The sequence below is a fragment of the Cyprinodon tularosa genome, unplaced genomic scaffold (genome assembly GCF_016077235.1).
Source record: "Cyprinodon tularosa strain WSP-4 unplaced genomic scaffold, ASM1607723v1 ctg84, whole genome shotgun sequence".
In the NCBI taxonomy this organism is placed as follows: domain Eukaryota; kingdom Metazoa; phylum Chordata; class Actinopteri; order Cyprinodontiformes; family Cyprinodontidae; genus Cyprinodon; species Cyprinodon tularosa.
Window position 1 is genome coordinate 1,451,442 of NW_024039607.1, and position 22,232 is coordinate 1,473,673.

General features: G+C 36.1%; 1 protein-coding gene across 1 annotated transcript; it reads left to right on the plus strand.

Moving 5' to 3' along the window:
• The first annotated feature begins 3,070 nt into the window (after positions 1–3,070).
• On the plus strand, positions 3,071–13,351 carry LOC119774962 (5-hydroxytryptamine receptor 3A-like). The gene is made up of 9 exons (XM_038272798.1): positions 3,071–3,274; positions 5,000–5,044; positions 5,179–5,288; positions 6,268–6,437; positions 9,624–9,781; positions 10,157–10,367; positions 10,459–10,599; positions 12,570–12,652; positions 12,748–13,351. The coding sequence occupies exons 1-9, from the start codon at positions 3,071–3,073 to the stop codon at positions 12,973–12,975; spliced, it is 1,350 nt and encodes a 449-aa protein (XP_038128726.1). The 3' UTR covers positions 12,976–13,351.
• The last annotated feature ends 8,881 nt before the right edge of the window (positions 13,352–22,232 follow it).

Sequence of the window (22,232 nt, forward strand, 5' to 3'; positions counted from 1 at the left end):
AGAATATACCAACAGATGCATCCGGAAAGGAATTTACTTAATTGCCATTAACATTATAGCTGAGAGGAAATATGTTGACCTTATAAAAAGTAAATGACCCAAAGATTGTACAAATCATCTTTTAGTGAAGTTTACAGGCAGAGTTTGCAGTGTAACAAGGGACAGGTACAGATCCGGTTCAACTCTACTTCAGGAAAGACAATAGATTGACATCAATGACAAATTCTTACACAATCGGTGAGATGATCATTAAGTATTTCCAAGGACCATTTGTAGCTTTTTTAATCAAACAATTTAAAAAGACCAAATTGTTCTAGCAAATGCTCTCCTTTATTTGCAAGCCCTGAGTTTGACTCAAATACTGACAAACTACTAAAAAGCTATCCCATAGTAAGTTACTTAGATTTGAAGACCGGAGGTCCGGATGACTCAGTCAGTTCAGTGATGTAGCATGGAGCACCTTGCTGGTCAGCTTTGGGAAGGAAGAGATGAGGGAAAACAAATTCACTTGTTGCTATAGGAGTTTTAGATTGATGCAGTGTAATATACATCTTAATGGACAAATGAATGAATGAATGAATGTGGTTAAGAATAAAGGAGAATAAAAAACATGCAGGTTGTACATTTGCAGAGGAGGTTGTATTTGGGAGGGGCTGCCCAGGTGAGCAGAGCCAGTGAAGTTATCCTGAGGAAATGGTGATGTTTGGGCCTTCGAAGTCGGATGATTGCTATGAGACAGGGAAAGTCGCAGACATCAGTAACACCTGGAGGCAAGTTCGAACACTGAATTCGATGAGTCGAGCAGAGGAGGAAGGCTGGTTCTGTGCCATTTTGCTTGTGAATCAGCCGAATAAATAGAGAGGATATACTGTAGGGGAGAAGGTGGGGAGCCGAAAGAGGAACAAAGACCTGGGCTGGGGAACTTCCCTCTGGTGTAGAAAGAAGATGCATTCAGTGAGCCGGCCCTTCAGCGACCAAGCGAGACAGAAAGACTGAAAGAAGCATAAATCCAGCTGGGTCGTTGGATTTTATATTAGACATGTACTGGATACATAATAGATTATCAATTATAAATATTTATTGTCCATGGCAGAGTCATGCACAAGGCTGATAGAGTGATTGGATCAGAGATGAGGGTAAATTAGGTCTTTCAGGTTTTAACTGCTTATCTTGACCATTATTATTGTATTACTCCAAAAAAACCTGAACCTGCAATTTGATCTTTAAGAAGCCATTTATGTATACATACCAATTAATTTATTTGGGAAGCTAGTTAAATAGGTTTTGTTTCAATTCCTATCTTAAAAACAAAATATGAATAGAGCCAAAAAAGATTTTTTTGAATAAGGGAATATGATTGAAAATGCTTTGAACTCCTCATTAAAAAAAAGAAAAAAATAACATAACTGAAATCTAGTTGCTGTTTAATGTTGTAATTAAGGAGATAACAACGGCCTCATAAATGTCTCCTATGGTTCCTTTGGGCTTATCATTCTCAACTGATTAAAAAAAGAAAAAAAAAGCTTTTGCTTGCTCATCTAATTTAATCTCAAAACTCAGATGTCATAAATTTAAACTAATATTTTGTATGCTTTGAAAAAGACCCAGATAACTTGTACTTTGAGACTATGTATAAGACTGAGAGGCCTGCGGGTTGAAGCCAGGTAAGTTAACTTATAAATTACAGTTCATTCATGGCATAACACAAAGAGCTGAAGAAAAGCATGAGAAACCAAACTAAAAACAGAGAGGGGGGAGTTATAAATGACAAATTACTCTAGAATATGGAGAATAAGGAAACGATGGTTTAAAGTAGCAAACATTTCTGCACATCTCAGGTTTTCAAAATATATAGGAGATTCTTGCTACCTCTCTTTGTTTAGTTCTGTCCCTGTTAGCACTGGGAAATATCTGATCTTATAAATGGTCAACCCGGTCCAAATCTGTAAGGGTTTTAAAGAGATTCACTTTTAGCAAAATCTTCAAATCTCTACAATTATTGCACAAACCTTCCATTTATGCTTACAGCAAAAGCTTTGGGGACGAGAATCAATTATGAACTTGCCCTTGTTTTTGTCATAATTGCTTTGTTAAAATCAGCAATAAAAAAAAAATCTAGAATACATATCTCAGAAGTCACTCGCAAATGTATATTTTCTTTTGAAATATGATGTAGAAATATTTCAGTACATGCAAGTAACATGGGCGTAGCCTCAGTCTGGGTATGGCTGTCAGACTAATGGGAATATGAAAAGAGCTCAGAAGAAAAAAAAACATTTACTAATATAGCTGTTGCTTGCCCAGCCCCTCTCCAGTATTAGACAATGCTGTCATCGTCTGTAAAGACACAGTGAAAGGACAAGCATACGCTTTTATTTTTCACATGGAAAAGGTCGTGATGGTGGTTTGGTTCATTTTTTTGCTCCTCGCCTCTGGTAAGTCTAAATAATATTAAGGAGAATATCCAGTCCAAATAATCAGAAGCAGTTTACAGTTAGGTTTGTTCAGCAAAAAGGAATTATATACTGTTGTTGATACATTTGCTTCTGGAAAGCTTACAATGAATGCATTAGTCTATAGTGATTTTTGTTGTGTATACGTTAACTGTATGCATTACCTGCAAAAAAACCAGGTGAAATGGAAATTTCAGAATTAAAGAAGTGCAGGATTTGTTAGATATACAAGAATTAAATCAAATATATTTAGATGTGCAGAAAGATGTTTTCCCAGAAGCATAATAAAAAATTGCAACATCCTTAAAAGATAAAGATAGAAAGAGATAATTATAGCTGAAAAACATGTTTATATCACTGAATGATTAGTGAACTGATTACATAAGCCCCTGTGTAATGTCGGTAATGATCCCATAATGGCCTCTTAATGGCCACAGTCAATTCTAATTACAGCATATATCTGTGAACTGGTTTTGTCATCATAAATTTAGAAGCACTAAGTACAGACCACACAGCGGCTAATGCATCGATAATAATATTGTTAAAGAATGACTCCATATAGCATTGCAAAAACCAAACAAAAGATTAAGTGTTAAGGTTTTTTTTTTTAAGTCATCATGTTTAAGAAATGTTTACTGTGTTTTTTGTTTGTTCTTGTAGATGGGGTTCATTGTGAACGAAACTGCAGTTATCAGGATGTTTTGAACTATTTAAACCTGTCAAGCAACAATGAGCTGTACTCCTTGACACGACCAGTTAGAAATTATAAAAATCCCACATTTGTATCACTGGAAGTTCTGCTCTATGCCATCCTAGATGTGGTAAGTAATTAATACTTTTGTATAAACTTTGCTGAATTTGATTTAATTTTGTTTATTTGGAGGCTTGTAGTTCACAATATTTATATTAAATTGCAAATCTGAAACAGCATATTATGCAAAAAAGTGATAGAAAACAAAAGGCAAGGCAAGGCAAATGTATTTGTATAGCACAATTCAGTACAAAGACAATACAAAGTGCTGTACATGATTAAGATATAGGAAAATAAAACAGAATCAAAGCAAGTAGAAAAAATGAAATAAAATAAAAAAATGCAGAAACAAAAAAGAATAAAGAGATCACAGCCAAAGGGTTTTAAAGATTGATGATTTAACGTATAAGGAATAAATACCAAAAATAGGCCAGATAGCACAGGACTGATGAGTTGTAGCAGGAGGATTGGGATAACAGAAAAAATGATAGCTGGGCGTAGCTACTTTTACACCTACTGTAACAGATATATAAAATAACTAAATATCTGATGAATCAATAAAAAATTTGATAGCCTTTTGATCTTTTATGATTTCACTTTTAGCTTACAAAATCAGCGAAAGCATTACATATGATGAGTTTTCCAGTTTCAGCCAAATACCCTTCTATTTTATATTATTCTATTCTATAACCGTAGTCATTTGTATGCTCACAAATGAAACCCCGTTGTTCTTTCACCTGTTGCTTAGTTTCTGATTGTTTTAAAATGAATGGTCAAAAAATGTTTCCATGTCTCAGTATTTACATTTACTCTCCCTGAGCTGAACCATGTACGGGCTGCTGAAAAAAAATCTATATTTAATTATTTTATGGTGTTTAATGTCTATTAAAACCATGTAGACCAGAGATACCAAAATAGCTGACTTTCATTTGGATCTAGATCCTAATTGACTCTGGATCCAATCCTCTCTGCTGCAAACTCACCAACAAAAATTAAGTCTTTATAATCAATGAAAGCATCTGGACATCTTAAAAGTGGTGCAGGGCAATGGTGAGCAAGATGGCAAAATTCTACTTGATTCTTTTATTACCAGATGCTGGAGCCATGAAATAGTTATTCTAAAAAAAAAAAAAAAAAAAAAATGTCCAAACCTTTCATTGAAGACAGACATATTTTCACAAAAAACAGACAAACAGAAGAAACATTTGCTCTATAATTGTAATAAGAATAACAAATAAAAGAGTAGTAAATTAAAGGAAGGAAGGAAGGAAGGAAGGAAGGAAGGAAGGAAGGAAGGAAGGAAGGAAGGAAGGAAGGAAGGAAGGAAGGAAGGAAGGAAGGAAGGAAGGAAGGAAGGAAGGAAGGAAGGAAGGAAGGAAGGATCATTTAGAGACACAAATTAACCCAATTACGGTATTTTTAAACTATTTCACTTTAAATGGAGCTCCTTTATTTTTAGATACAGTGGAGTCTAGATAATTCTTGCCAGATAATAACAGATCACTGAGCTTCTAAACATTTGCACCAGAAAACTGAAATATGCCTCAATTTCACAAGTACATAACAGCTTTCTTCAGAATGAATGTTGTACATTAGCCATACATTGATACCAACTGTGATAATTCAGCAGATATAATATCTAAAGTACTTTGGAAGAACTGTAGTAGAAAAGCTTTGTGTAAATGAGCAATTTTTTAGACAGTTATTTTACAAATTATTAAAGTAAAACTTTATTTTGCATGTTGAAAGATTTTCTTAAACTTGTGATCTTACCAGCAAATCTACATATTTGCAGGTTGAGAAAGATCAGAAATTTATCCCTTATGTGTGGACCGTCACAGTAAGTTATCCATAAGTTTCTTAGTCCTTGTAAGCATGGGAACTGTCTACAGTAACTAATCCTTTTTTCCATTGTAACATTTTTACTGTTCATTTAATATTTTATTTTTCTATTTTCTCCTCTTCTTTCTTTAGAGGTGGAACAATGAATACATTTCTTGGGATCCCAATGAGTTTTGTGGAATTGACAACGTTTCTTTGCCTTCTCACATTTTATGGAAACCAGATTTAACAATTGAAGAAATGTAAGTTTTCACGCGTGAGCAACAATTATATTCAGCATATAATTTACAAATATTGGGGCTCAAAATCACTGAAAGCTTGAGTGATTTTATTATTAGGGTGCTCTTACATTTGCCAATAAGCTAATTTTATCTTTCATTTTTTTCCCTCTTTCATTTTTCATTTTCAAAAATAAAAGTTCCAAACTAAATAGTATTAATATACTAATATTTAGTCAATATTAATTGACTAAACTGTCAATTAAGAAATTTGTCAGCAAGCTAAATACCTATTTTCCAAATTAAATACTTAGTTTATTAAATAAATATTTAGTTTGGAGCTAAATATTTAATTTGCTGATTAAATATTTAGTTCACAATAAATCCAAATCCAATATTAAATATTTATCTAGCAAACAGAATATTTGACTTTCAAATTAAATATTCATCTAGTTTATATAATAAAATATAATACATATTTAGCCTGGTGCTAGCTAAATATTCAATTTCCAAATCAAATATTTTGTTTGTTAAATAGGTATTTAGTTTTGAGCTAAATATTTATTTAACAAAATAAGTGTTTAATTTTCAAACTATATATCTAGCTCCAAACAAAATATTAATTTAATAAACTAGTTATTTAGTGTTGAAAATAGATATTTAGTTAAAATGTTTATTTGGAAAATAAACATTAAAATAAATATTTTAATATCTAGCATGCTGAGAATTATTTTAACTGACAATGTAAACATTTAGTTTGGAGCTTTAAATTTTCATAAATGAATGACAGTGACAAAATGACTTCGAAAAAACAACCCCCTAATTTTTCTCTTAACACAAACTTAATAAATAAATATTGCTCCTACTTATTGACTACTTAGCTTTACAAACGCCACCCCATACACAAAACTTACAGGTACAGATTTTTCCTTTGTGAATCCCAAGGTTTTCAAAGTTCTGTAATCACTTTTTAGCACATGTCTGTTTATTTATTTTCTTACAGGACTGAGAAAGACAAAGCTCCTCCAAGTCCGTATCTAACAATCAACAATAAAGGAGATGTTGAAGTTCAGAACGACCAGGTGTTAGTGAGCACCTGCAGGATGCACACATACAAATTCCCTTTTGACATTCAGAGTTGTAACCTCACCTTTAAATCCGTCATACACACAGGTGAGAGCGTGATTCTAACACATCTATATATTTTGCATCTGGTTTAAGTAGCATTGTTCTGAGGACAAACCCAAAGTTTAGGACAGTCAAGACAGAAATATAGCATAATACTTGTCTCTGTGTCTCTGTACACGATAACTTGCAAAGTTATGGATGAATGTTAATGAGAATGTCATGTTTTCCCTCATGTTAAGGCACAATCCATAAACATTTTGGTGATGATCCAGATTATTATGTATCAGGAATTTTTTAAAATATTCTCTAACATTGTGAGATAGGGATATATTGGGGTAATTGCAGTTCCCCACTAAACCAGAGGGTGGCAGCAGTAAGTATTGACAGTATCAGCATCGGACTACAAAAGGTCCGAGGTATTTTACTCAAGACAAAAACAGAAGAAAAGGGAACACTGTTAGTGTGTTAGCAACGGATTTTATGGATTTTTTTTTTTTACTAGAAGTGTGTCTCATGACACAATTCAATTAATTAGAAAATGACCAAAAACATGTGCGAGTTTTGGCTATAGGTGTAAGTCACACCTCTGGACAAAGTTTACTGCATGGCGGAGGTCTGAGTTCTCTGCTTTTTTAATTAAATATGTAACCAGGAGGATATTTGAAATCATCTAGCTAGACAATATGGAGAAAAGGGGTATGGGAAACTTAATGGGAAATTCTAATGAGTAATTTACAATAGGACTGTCAGGAGGCTGAAATTATATTCTTTCAATTATGTTCATTTTATTTATTATTATTTATTTATTTTGTTGCCCTACACAGTAAAACATAAAATAATGGAAATGAATAAATTAGAAAAAATATGCATTGTGATAAAAGAAAAAGAGAATATAGGTTTTTCTGGGAAATTAAAAGCACTGGAAAAAAATTTGCTAAGATACTTAATGTTTAAGATAAGCATGGAAACAGCGGATTTTTAAGAGCTCATATTGAAGACACATTGTGTATGTTTTTACTGAAAAGTGTCATGATTTTATCTAAGGCTCAGACCCACATGCAGTGAAGCCAAACAGAGAGACACAGAGTAAAAGTTCAACGGGTTTTATTGAAGAGTATTTTGAGTTTGGTGCAGAGTTCCTCCGAACTCTGCTCAGCCGGGAACTGGAAGTTGAGGGGAAGACAGACTGTGAGATTCAGGCTCAGTGGGAAATTTGAGTTGTTTAGCTTGAAGGAGAAGATTAGTTTCCACTCACGTTTCCAGAGAAGAAGAGACACTTAGACTTCAGTCTGTGTGTTGGTCTCCCTGAGTTTGTTTGATTCGGTGGAGGGCGGAACAGGGTTTACCCAGAACACGGACGGAGTGGAATGATGCAGCCGCTGCTTGCAACTCAGTTTTCCTGTGGTACTTGAATGGGTCGTGGTGAAGATGATTTCCTTACTCAGAGAGTGATCTCAGCGTGCTCAAAGGTGGCTGGATCCAAAACCTCCTGTTTGGAATCCGTCGCTCAGTGTAAGACTCAGTTGATCCCAATTGGGAGAAGGCGGTCCGAAAAGGTCCAGTTTGCAGGATGGCTTCCTGCCGAAAGGCAAAGAACAAACAAAGTTGAGACTCAGGGAGACACAAGCGCACAGTAAAAATCAATGTGATCTCAGCTTGGCTAGAGGACAAAAACTCAAAAATGCAAAAACTCAGATAGACTCAGTATAAACAAGGCTTGGCTAGAGTGCCCCAAACTGGCAAACACTCTGGCGTCGAAGTAGTGGCAACCAGCAGCTTAAGAGCAGTCTGGTGATGAGGCAACCGCTTGCAGGTGTGTGAGGAGGCTACGCCTCCTGGTTGTGGAAGGGAGAAACACAAAAGACAAGACAAACAGACAAACACAAAAACTGGAATCCTGACAAAAAGAGCCTTTTATTTTACCCTTTAGCACTAAAACATCGTCTGATGGTCATACTGTAACTTCAGTATATCAGTGCTGATGCATCTTTAAGTCTGTAGCCTATTTTCCTCAATTTACTTTGCATCAGAAGTTCCTGTTTGGTGGATGTGACGTCAAACATGTTAAACGGTTTCAACTTAGTGCTATATTTAAGCTGGATTTTTCCGGATACTCGGAATCAACCACCCTGCTCAACTCAGCCACCAATAGCAGAGGTTAAAAAGACAAAAAAAAAAGAAAGAAAGAAAAACAACTTGTCATGTACGAGATTGAGCTACGAGAATCAGAAGAGTGTTGCAGTTCTGTGTTTGGCCACAGGTGGCAGTATTATTACAAAAGTCCGTCAATGCCTCTTTAAGAACTTTTTGTAATGGTTTTTCTTGCAGCATCATCTTATAAACAATTCTAATTAATCTCTTTGATTTCCACTCAGTTTAGGTCAGCAAGCAAGTTAATTAAATAACAAGTATTTGTTAGATATTATACAGAAATTAATTTATTATTTAATAAATCTGGTAGCAGCTCTTCCTTTATCCACTCTTTAGCTTTTAAATAATCCAATTTTCTGAATTGGGTTTCCTTGATTTTTCTGTCTGGGGTGTAAATTTGATGTGAAATAAGTCAGTTTCTCTTAGCTACTCTATATTTGAGAAACGCAAAATGTATTCCCAAAATGGAAAGAAAATCATTTGCTCATATTTAATATCAGATCAATATCTGGAAATAACATAGCTCCAAAAACCAATAATTAGAAGAGGAGAATAAATAAATCTTAACATGTTAATAGTAGATAGCTGCAGCATACAGCTGCATCTTAGGGTCATCAGGCACCTTAGCAATCATTAGGCACTAACACCATGGCAACTGGTTGTTTGGGAGGCATGTCAGCATAAAACCTCTTCTCTCCACATATTGCTGCTACTTAAAGAAGAACAATTCTCTGCCATGAGAATATTGGATTAGATAGAAAGCAAAGTATCTCATGTTGACTGTTAATGTATGGTGAATGATCAGTTGTGCTGTGCGCATGTTTCTCTCTTAAAGTCATAGAAACCTTATTTGATTAAGCATTTGGCTTTATATTAAGGCTTATGTCAGACCTTTAGTAATAATTGAAATCAGAATGCCTTTGTTTTTAATTACACAATGCACAATGACAATAGGTTTAGAGGAATAGCATGTGCTGAACAATAAATGAATCAAAAGGGGATAGAATTTGAGTGGTGTGTGACTAGTTTTTCTTGCAGTTTTATCAAAGCAGCTTTCACAGCATCTCATCTCTGTTTCAGCCAGGGAAATCCGGCTACAACCAAGTGACAACTCTTCAGAAGCCACAGAGTGGTCTCGGGAGGTGATGAGGACCCAGTATGAGTGGTTGTTCAAAAAACTGACAGTTACTGCTAACAACGCCAGTGTTTTAACTGATCAGGATATTGTCATTTACACTGTAGGTATCTCTAGTTTGACATATACACCACTAATTACTATCTAGACATATACGTATTTTTTGTAGTTATTCTTTGCTATGTTCTGAATAATTTTCCTTTAGCTTTTTATTAATTTAAACATACAGACTATAAAATGTATTTGTGATAAAGCTGTATAATTTTTAAGAATACTTATTTGGGATTTAATCTCGGTACAAGTTTATAAAAACAAGCACTGCAGCAAAAACATATCTTACGATAATGTACATAAAGATATATTTCACATTAAAACAACAGTTTTATTGCACAGAGAAATTTTTACTAAACCTTATTACAAAGCTCCATTTGCTGCTTTTGATGTAAATTAATCTAAATCCTGAATGTCGTTTCTCTAGATCACAATGAAGAGGAGATCTCTGCTGTACATCGTCAACTTCTTGGTGCCTGTTCTCTTCTTCTTGTGTCTGGATTTGGCATCCTTCATGATCTCAGACTACGGAGGAGAGAAACTCAGCTTCAAAGTCACCGTGCTGCTTGCCATTACAGTGTTACAGCTCATTCTCAATGAAATTCTCCCCTCTTCCTCCAACAGGGTCCCACTCATTGGTAGGATGAATCCTTGCTGTTGCTGGACTGCTCTCATGTAAAGTAAACCTGATCTAACCTTGTTAATCTTGTGCAATCTGATCCTTTTTAGCCACTTATTGCATTGGAGTTTTTGCTCTAATGATGCTTAGCCTCCTTGAGACCATTTTTGTGATGTATCTGCGAGAGAGGGGCTCCCAGCAGGTAGAAAGAGACGAACACAACATACAGGAATCTATCAAGTCAACTAGAGGTACAGTAGGCTCCGCACTTTCTACACTGATCGGAGATCCTGATTAGAAATAATTATTACTGGGAAACTGGCAGTGGTGTCAAAAGTACACACATTTGTTACGTAAGTGGAAGTATAGATTCTGCAGTTTAAAAACACTCTGGTAAAAGTTGAAGTATCAACTTGACCTCTTTACTCAAGTAAAAGTGAAAAGTATGAGCCCCAATAACAACTTAAAGTATAAAAGTATAAACAGGCTTTATACAGGAATGAGTAACTCAAATTTAATGCTTTTTAATGTTCTTTTAATAATCTTAGAAATAATTTTAATGCCAGGGCAAGTACCCATGATATATATATATATATATATATATATATATATATATATATATATATATATATATATATATATATATATATATATATATATATATATATATATACATTTAAATAAAAAATACGGCAAAATCCTTCTTCATTTTTACTGTCGTCAGGCTGCAACCATGTCCCAAATTCCTCGTTTTGCAGTTACTTTTGTTGAAAATTTGCATTTTCCCCATTCTCTAGCTTTTTCTCCGCTTCAAGCTTCCTTTCTGATGTTACGGCTGCAGTGGGTCTCTGTTTTTTTCTCCTTTCAGGGTCCTGGAGGCAGGCCTTCTGCAGGTGTTATGTTTTTTCCCTGATTAGTGCTGCTGCTTTAAAAACTGTCATGCTGCAGCAGTCAGGAGGCTTTTTTCCCCCTCTTCAGAACCCAGTTGGTTTGGTTTGTACCTTATGATTGAGTTTTGTTAGGTTTGTTTTGCGTTTGTTTATTTCTAATTGGTTATAGTTTTGTATTAATCTGTTTTGGCTTCTTATTTCAGGCAATTCTTTTTTCAGTTTTTACTTAATATAATTTAATAAATTTCCTTTTTCATTAACTCTAAAATCCTCGTGTGGTCTCAATTAATGTTACCCCACCTAACAAGCCAGGTGGACGTAACACTGAGCGTACGGCTTTATGATCAACCGGAAGCAGTTCCACGCAAACACGCGGATCGTTAATCAGATATATCAGATTTATTATATCTGATATAATATATCTGACAAAATTGTTTTTAGAAACATATTTGTTTTTAATCAAAGCATTTTAAATGCCACAATAATCACATTTAATGAATTTTAATGCCAATTAAGGCCTTAATTCTCAAAATTATAATTTAATGATTTTTAATGACCAACAGAAACCCTGATAAAGTAACCTTTAAAAAAAACCAGCTAGATGCCACTATATGAATTGAAAGCTCAATTTTTCCACTATTTCGATAAATTCTTTGAGATAGGGCCAAGGATGAGGGAAATCTTGTTGGTCTCCGTCTCCCGATACGCTCTCGCCTGTGACCAACCTTTCAGACATTTCAACATCTTTTTCTGAATCCGACATTGTAGCATGGCATAGACAATTCACGTTTGCAGTTTGAAGAACACCTGCTTGCTTCTGATGATATTCTTTAGCTAACCAATGAGTGTTTGCGTTATGTGACTCATCAATTACGCTAGTTTTCACTAGATGTGGATGGAGCCAATGATCTGCATTGGACTGCGCACATGACGTAGCCAACCGAAGCCATAGTAACAAGTAACATTTGTTTTAAAAATGGTTAAAATAATAACTAAGCATTAAATATGGAAAAGCAAGTGGAATATGGGATATAAATAAGAAATACTGTAATTCTGAACTATTTTACTAAATACAGTCTAATACTCAGACATTAACTATTATGTCAAAGCATTCTATAAACGGCTCCTATTATACAGGATCGTTTTTTTTGGGTTATCAATGATTGCAAAGACAGCAAAATGCAATTTGATTATATAACTATGGGATAAAAAGAAAAGTGTGTTCAACTACTCTGGAACTTTTAAAATTTAATGTGATCCTAATGCTGCTATATAGTATTTCATTGCTGGTATGTAACTAATACCAACTAATTTTAAAAACTGTCTTTCAGACACAAATGATTGGACTCAAGGGGGTTTTATATACTATATGTCTTCTAGTGAAAATGGTGAAATGCTGCCTGGTGCCAAGGAGGTAAGCATCTAGTCATAATGTGTGTGGACAAATTTTAAGTACAAAAAAAACATCCCTTGCTTCTGTTAACTGATTTGCTGACCCACCTTTTTCAGGACAGGAACAGCAAACTGTTGGGGGACTGTTACACCCTGGAGAGGCTTTCAGATGAACTGAGGGCGATGGAGAAGAGTTTAACTCAGCTCTTCAAGTCCAAGAAAGAAGAGCAGATATGTGACTACTGGACCAAACTGGCATTAAAAGTCAACAAAACCTTCTTTTTTATTTACGTCATAGTAGTCATCCTGTTTCTGGTTCTAATTTTCTTAGAATGGAATAAGTGATTAGAGCTCATTGTTACTGCATATTAAATATCAGCTGTATATATAAGTCCATCTGAGCACTTATCTGAACTGCTTTGTAGAAAGAGTAGAAAAATATATTCAGATGTATTTGTTATAACCTGAATAATGTATCTGTTCTATATAAAAGTAGATTGATGTACAAATGATTGGCATTAATTTGAAGTTATTCAGATATTGCTATAAGATAACCAACCTATTCATAACACTGAGTTAGTGGTGGCCTTAACAGCCGCTTCTCCATTTTTTCCTCATTTAAAGGACCAGGACAATTTATCTTAACCTCTCAAAAGACCTGGTGACATTTAATGCAATGAGTCAAAGAGGAGCTGCAATTATCCTTATCATCATTTATTTGTAAGTAACTGTGAAAACCTTGTCAATGGATTAAAGATGTATACGTTATCATATAACTTTTTAAATGTGTTGGAATATTAGAAAATAGAAAACTTACAATACCTTCTTCAGCCTTTAAAAAAAAATTCCAGTCCCATCACTGGTTTTTCAGTAACGTGTGAATATGGTGTTTGAAATTAGAAGGTTAGAGGGTTTTCCTTCAGCACATTCAAATTTTAACAATGTTAATTATTACACAACTACGTGAAAATCTAAATGATTTTAATTTAAGCTTGAACAGAGATTACTAGGTTTTATAAATCCAATCACTTATAGATCTTAAACTCTGAATTGCATGTGGGATTTATCTTAGTATGTGCAATGAATGGGCATGTGGCAGGTGACCTACAAAGATTGTTGCACAAATGCTAAAATGTACAAATCAATTAGGTTCCATCCATTCAAATTAGCAGATTGCATGTTCAGCAAGCATGAAGATAGATGTAATAATGATAATTATAAATCGGTAAGATTGACCACATTTTATGAATCCCTTTTATATTTAGGAATCTTTGTTGTCTTAATCACATATAGTTCTGCATTATGCACACATTGGATAAGTTAAGCAGTAGTTTTCTTTCCTCTTTAATGTTTCATAGAAGAATCCTAGTTTATTTCAGAAGCAGATATCTTCTCATAAAATACAGAGAGCAAGTTCTGAAAAAGGCAACCTATTCTCATTATGAGTGCGTATGAAATCGTACGAAAAGTTATGGACCATAATTTCGTACGTTTTGGACGATTTTTTCGTTGTACGTGCATGCACATCTGACGCACCATTCATGAATATAGAATATAAATTACAATAAGCCCTGACCCTAACCCTAAGATATAAAACAGCAAGCAACGTAGTTAGAGACATGAATAAGTGATGATTGCACTGTTTTTCCCAATTTTACGTCCGTCCGCGGATCTGCTTTTTTTTTTCTGTCTGCCAGCGTATGCGCACTGATGTGGTTTTTTGAAAAAAAATGTCCAAAACGTACGAAATAGTGTGCATAACTTTTCGTACGATTTCATACACACTGATAATGAGAATATGTTGAAAAAGGGCATGAATTCCATGTTTCTGATTTAAAGTGATGGTATATTGATGTGAATAATTATAAAATTGTTGCAACTTTGTTGTCAGTTTATGATTAACATACTAACAATCTGAAAATCTAATTAGTTAGGACTTTATACTTGAGAATATCACTCATGATACACTTTATTTTAAAGGGGAAGTATTTGTTTTGGTGGTAGGTCGGCCCCTGCATCCCACTGCATCAATTTGTTGTCAGCCTGCATAGAAATGTTGTCTTTGCTAATATTTTTCTGCTGTTATTATTTCTCACGACCCAGATATGTTTCAATGTACATTACAGAGAAACTCTCTCTGCCAATGCTTTCTTTGAGGCAAAAATGACTGCAGATATGTTTGTAATTTTGCACCTGAAGTACTAAAAAAGTTGCATAAACTGATGCTGCAGTTATGTCTCTAATTTTGAAAATCACTTTGCATGTGGTAAATATTTAGATATGCACATGGATGTTGCACCTGTAGAAGATGTGGGGATGCAACACCCAGGCTGTATGATGTGTGTAGATGAGTGTCCGAACATCTAGTGGATGAAAAAGTAGTGGACTCGAAATTTCCCACAACGCACCTTGAAAAGTAGAACATCCATGGTAACTAGACAAGCAGATATATCCCAGATTGCTTTGAAAAGAGAGCTCTCAACGCAGATTATTATGGGATTTGTTGTCACAACGGTGTCACTCCCCGATCCGTACCAGAAGCACGATCCATACCATCGGCTAATTTGCACATATTCAACCAAATATTCTTCCATGTTGCCATAAATAATTTAATCATGGTACTAATTTATATCCTTAAATCACTAAAGAATGCTAATACAAATCTATAAAACATTTTTTATGACTTTTCTGAGACAATTTTATGTTTTTTACATTTTCTTTATTAAACAGCTTGTCTGACGTGCTCAGAGGAGTCCGGCAAAATTTGATCAAACCATGTTAATCTTTTTTACTTGCCGTATTGGCCAAAATATAAGACAAGAAATGAAAATCTGGGGTCGTTTTATAATCGGGGGGAGTGGACCTCTCAGCCCGTAAATAGCTAATCTGTCTAAGTTGCATGATATGAACTTGAGCTAGTTAATTTTCATCTGTGTGAACTGTACTTTGAGCTTTTTCTTTTTAACTATGAACTGGGACAACATTGGCAACAGCCAACTAATCCTTTAGATGGTGGCAGTGGTTTACACTTTTCACTGCATAATACATGCATTGCAGTGTAGTTGCCATATTATTCAGCCTTCTGCTTCTAATTTCAACAAATAAAAGAGCTTTTTTCATTGATCTTAAAAATTATTGAGTGTCTAAGAAACAACATTTTCAGAACAAGATCCCTTTATAAGGTTTAAAATACAAGGCAAGAAATTATAATTACCCCCTGGGCCAATACACTGATAAACATTTTTTTTTCAAAAACCAATGTGAACGATCTTTCATATGAGACAACAACTGGTATATTTAGTGACTACAAATAAACATTTAGGCTTATTTAGCTCATGTTCTAACACAACACCTTCCCTCTAAATTTGAGCAGGGGATGCATTTCTCTGCAGGCATGTGTTTCTCAACATAATGATGGACAGTGCTTTGGGCTATGAGCTGATCGCAGTTGGCACAAATTGCTTCTGATCGGACACTCACACACAACAAGCCTTCCTTATACTGGTTATGAGAAAATTTGAAAGGGGGAGTGGAGCGAGCAGTCCAGACAGAGCAGTCATTTATTCACTGAGAAAGAAAACACTGCTTACAGAGAAAAATGTTTTTAACTTCATGGCATGATATTTTTTCCAACTGAAATAAAAAACAGAATAAATACTTTGCCTGAAATGCAAAGTAAAATCCAACTATAAATCTACCTTTATAAAAATGGACCTCATCTCAGTCTATAATAATCTAGTAATTAATCACATTTCGACTTGAGGAATTGGGAACACAATACAGAAAAAAATTAGTCAGTCTCACTCCATTTTTTTTTATTTGTTTCAACATTCATTTCAGCTGAGCTTTCTTAGATGAGCTCAGATGTGGAAAACCACTGATACCATGCTGCTCACCAAATCCAGTCTGTTCCTTTGCTTGGATTTGACGTGTGAAAGCTTAGGGGGAACTCAGACATAGAAGAAAAACGTACTTAGTTCGGTCCTCATAAAGCAAAACAGATCCCTTTTTTAATTTGCACTATATTTATTTTGCAATGCACTGCACCTTTTCATATTAATGCCCTTTTGCATTTTTAAACTGGTTTCCTTTTTCTTATACACTGTTTACATTCTGATTACTGCTGTACTTTTATGGCAATTTCATTTCACTGTTGTAAGCTGTAAGCAACGTAATTACATTGTATATACACACTGTGTATACACTCTTTTTGTATACACCCTGTGTATACTAAGTTTTTCGAAGTATAATTCTTATTTTATTACCTGAGAATGTACCCCTTGCAATGCACTTACTGCGGTACAAACATGTTTGTATTTGTTCAAGACACACAGACCTTGTGAAGATCAGACCCAAAAGCATTGATGTTAAGGCTTTTCATTGAAAAAAAGAGGACTGTTGTTAATGTTGCACTAATTGGTAGGTAAACTGAGTTTGGTATGTCAACATTCTGCCGTTGATCACAATAGATTAAATGTAGAACCCAGCTGACTATCTGGCTGTAAAAGACAAAGAAACTCATCTCAGATTGGGAAGAAAAAAAACAAAAAAAACACCAACTAGTGCAAATAATGAGCCTGATACCTTAAAGGAATAGTACACCCAAAACATGATTAGCCTTCATTTTCTACCCACCCCCATGCTGAACAACACTCTGGAGTACTTTTTTGATATCTCAAATGCATCTTGAGATCTGGGAGGCTTCTTGCTGTCTGCTGACATTCAAATAATGGAGGTCTATTGTGCCCGAGACAGAAAGGTCCATAAAAGTCCACAAAAACGTGTCAATATTCCTCCATACTGCTCATCCAATGTATTCCAAGTGTCCTGAGTGGGTATCGTCCAGAATTTACTCGAAACGAAGTCATTTAGAATGTTTTTAGAGCCTAAACAGTATTGTATAGGATTTCCTAAAAGCGCGTTCACGAGTCTACGGAAACCGCGGCAGACCAAACCAGATGAAAGTGCGCATTCAGCGTCTGCTCTGCCGATAATGCAAGCGTAGAAGAAGAAATGTGCTGTTTACCTGTGCAAAGAAAGAAACAACGAAAGAAAAATGTCTGAGGACTTCAGTGTTGAGGAAGAGCATGAGTTCTTTGCCGAGCTGAATGCGCACTTTCGTCTGGTTTGGTCTGCCGATTCAAAATAACTTTTTTATCGAAATAACTGATAACATAATTGTAATTTAGACCCACAAGCAAAAGGCTTGCCATGTTTCTAAAATCTAATATCACATTTGTTGTGTTAGGAATCCAGTTTTGTGTGGGTTGTGTTTTTTTGTGTCTTTCTCTTCCTTCACAACCAGGTGGTGCCCTCTTCCCGTTGGTCCTCTCGCACACCTGCGGCTGGTTGGTTCATCACTGAGGACTACTTAAGCGGTGGACTGTAACTATCTCGACGCCAGAGTGTTTGCCAGTTTGGGTACTCTAACCTAGCTGAGATTAGCTGAGTCTAACTGCGTCTTTGTTTCTCTGAGTTCTAACTGTATTTTTGTCTTTGGCTTTCGGCAGGAAGCCATCCTGAAAGCTGGATGTTTTTGGCCTTCTTCCCCTGGAAGGATTGCTTGAGTCTCCAACGAGTTCCTCCCTCTGGTTAACCCACACAAGACTGGATTCTGGGAAGAAAGTTTTCTCCACTAACGTGAGTCTCGTTTTCTCTGTTTTTCCAAAGATATTGTTTAGATATTGTTTATATCTAAGATATAAACAATATCTAATATCTAGATATTGTTTATATTATCAAAGTTCCCACGGACCCTGAACTAACCTCTGATACTTCCCTTCCCACTTCCAGTTCCAGTTCACCAGTACCCTGAGTTTTCTGAATCCAACCCCGTTCATCTCCTCAATAAACCTGTTAAACTTTCACCCTGGTTTCTCTGAGTGGTTTACTGCATGTGGTTCAGATCCCTTAAGAAAATCATGGCATGTGCCATATGCCAAGATCATGGTTTTTGGACATTGGGAACCAGTGTCCATTTTTAATCTTGACATGATGACCAGTGAAGGAAATAAATGTTTGAGGAATAACCAGCAATAAGATCTCTCCACCCCCCACCCCCTTTTCAGGGAAAACCTCCACAGGATCCCCCACAGAGGTGTGACCAACCAGCCTCCTCTGTGTGAGGACAGTAGAAAACCACAGACAAAACCAGATTCCTTCTCTTTTCCTGCTCTCTTGCCCATGAAGCTGGGGTCCGCTTTGGAAGGATCTCTGGCAAGATGGAGATGCAAGGCCCAGGGAGACCCAGATCTTGAGAATCATAAAGGATAGGTCAGAACCTTTCAGAACCAAATTGCTGCAAAACAGACCTTTTGCAACACATTTCTCTTGAGTTTCAAAACTTATAGAGCCAGAATGGATAATAATTCTGCCTTGATGAGCCAGTGAGACAAAGAGGACCCCTGCTGTGAGCCACAGAGACAAAAGAGAGCCTGCCCTGACTGCTGAACTGCAGCTGGATGAAACTCAAGCCTGCCAATGGAAATGGACAAAAGGGTTTGCAGGTCTGGCACAATTAGGGACAGAACAAACAATATGTCTTTCAATGATATTGATCATTTCATGTGTTTACTGATGAGTAGAGACAAATCTGACAGGATGGACTGCATACTACGCTATGCTATACAGAAACATGTTTTGAGCTGCTGTTGAAGTTTGAACAAGCTTCATTTCACTAAGGGCTTAAACACTGATAAATAATTAGTGTTCATGTGTTCCTCATATGCTCACTACATTTCGATTACCAAGTATACCCAAGAGTAATTTAATGGAATCCTCATATCTATGCGCAGCTAGCTATTTCAAAGAGGGTAAAGAATGATTTGACCAAAGGTTATTGGTTCTTGATTAAGCAAATAATTTAATAAAAACAGTATTTGCCCAAATAATGTTTTATTCACCTCATGGATTTGCATTGTCAATTGGTCTGAAAACATTCACATTTCTCTAAATGAGTGAAAAGCTAATTTGATCATATTCCAAATTCTTCCAGATAAACTTTGTTTTTTAAACACAAAATCCATCTTAAACTGTAATATGGTTTTAAGCCATGTTTCCCCTTCCTCTTTGCACATAGTAGTTAGTTTAGTTTAGTTTCACTCGTTTAAGTTAAGAGTTTTAAACTGAAATGTTTGACTTTGAGCTAAATGATTTTTGTTAATAAACTCTTATATTTTGAACAGAAGTTGTGGTGAATTTATTCCATGCATGTCCAGAATTAGCTGCTTGACCATGATTAGTGCTCGAATCACTCTTTCATTTATTGCTCTAACACACAGCTAGTAGGGTGTGTGTTCATAAACAGTATATAACAGCCAAAATAATATCTGATTAAATAAGATATTTACCACCCCTACCAGGGAGGGCAATAAACATCTTAAAGTATCAGAAGTATAAATTCCCAGCTGGCTGGGAATTGAATAGAACATCAAATTACAACATATTTAAAAGTCCCATTTGACCACATCCTGGTTTTAGCCAAGCTAATGCTCATTAGTGGTTTCATGTTATACACTAAGCACCTCAGTAAGTGCTTAGTGCCTGTATGTCATCAGCATTAAAAGTGGAAATCTTCTTTGTTTGCCAAGTAGTTGACATTAAGTTTCCAATCCTCGTCATATCAAGATTAGCTAGACAAGAAAAAAGAGAAAGGAAATAAGGATAAAAAGCAGTATGTACACTTAAATGATATTGGGTTTTCAGGCAGGAAGGAAGATACATGCTGGTGAAGATTCTAAGTCATCCAGGACATAGTCATTATGAAAAAGTTTAATAAACAATCCACTGGACTTTTTTCCCAAGGTTTGAAGACGTTTCGCTTCCCATCCAGGAAGCTTTCTCAATTCAAAATGTCTGGATTCACATTGAATTTGAGGCTTAATTTAGTGGACCAAAAACAAGGCCTTGTATTGCTTGGAAACATGCAAATTGAACCCGACAAGCGGATCGTTTGTTTCCATTGTTAGCCTCAGTGGGGGGAAGGTAGTTTTAAGCTCTGTAGTCCTGGCTCTTATCCACTGAGCGTGCATTGTTCCTGTTTTGGCTCAGTGGAGGGAATCAGTTTAAAGTTCCTCAGTTTTCCTGGTGTTATGTCATGTTTCTACCTCTCAACTGCTGAGCCCGCCTTTCTCCTTCTGAGCATGTCTGTCTGAAATCTATGCAGGACTCATGGAACCCTGAACCTGCCTGAATGCTCTGTGAATTCCTGGAACCCTGGATCTGTCTGTTCCTATTTGGATCGGAACCGTGTTGCGGACTCCTGGATCTCAGAACCGTCCTGTTTTGAGCTGTTTGCCTGACCTGGCCTGGACTCCTGCCTGTTCACTGGGGCTGCTGAATCGGGGACACTCTGGGTGCCTTTGTGCCGCATCTTGTTGGGCAGTCCATCGGCTGGATCCTGCCTCACCCGAGAAGATGGACTGAACTGTTAAACCTGGTCACTTACCTGTTTTTCTCCCTCAACCAGTGTCAGTGATGGGTGCCGCCCCTCCTCCCCCCGCAGCCGCTGCAGAGATCCTCAGGTCCGTGTTTTCTGTTCAGTTTCTGTTTTGCTAATAAACTTTAAACTTTTCCCACTGTCTGTGTTGCCTGAATACTGGGTCCATCTGCCCTGTTTTATGACAGCAACTGGCTGCTGTGACACCCGCTGCCTTTTTTTTTGCAAAAAATAGGGTTTTTTTGTCATATCCATAGTTAGCTGCCTGGTTTTCATCTGTTTCCGCTGATTATGTTAGTCGCAACTTTGAAGTCAGGCTGTACCCGCTGCGTTCCAAACTAATATGCTGTGTACTCGTACACTGTGTGGGTCAGTGTGGCCGGCCAGGTCTTGCTGGTTTGTCATAGTCTTCATTTAGTCCAAAAATCATTGTTGAAAATTGAGCTTTCTTTGGTCGGTCTGATTTTTCCCACTTTTGTCCAATAACATTGAAAAGACCTTGCAAACCCAGTTTTCAGTGACTTTTCAGCAATCTGAAAATTATTGCATTTCTCCCTTCACTTTTCAACCAAATGTAGATGTTGTTGGGTCATAAATAACATCATCTTCACATTGTCTTTTCAACAAATTTTAGCTTGGTGGGTTGAGTCAGCTTTAGAGTCATGTTTATAATTTGTTGGTTTGGGAATGAAATCGGCCTCCTTGTGGGTGTTTACAGTCCACCAAGACACTTCTGTGTTCAAGTTTTTTTTTTATATTCAAAAAGCATTATTAAAAGTGGAATAATTAATGAGATAACAGGAAGTCAGGTGGGAAAATAAAATTTTCCTTGCTACCTGGAAGCTTATGGAGTGTATGTAGGTATTTAGCTGTTCCTTGAACCACACTCATTGGAACAGACCAAGCCTGTCACCATTCTTACAGTAACTGTTGGATGCTGGACTGCTTCAATGAAATCTTTGTTCAGCCTGTTGAACATTGTGTGATCCAGTCGACCTCAACCTTTATTGCTCCTTTGATTAGAGCCTGTTTTAGTGTTACCACCATAAATGCCTATGTGCCATGATTCAGTCTAGCCCACCCTAGCTATTAGGCTATCATCCAATACATGCAGGGCAGTGACATAAAAACATCTGTGCACAGACGGAATTGACAGAGATGCTCA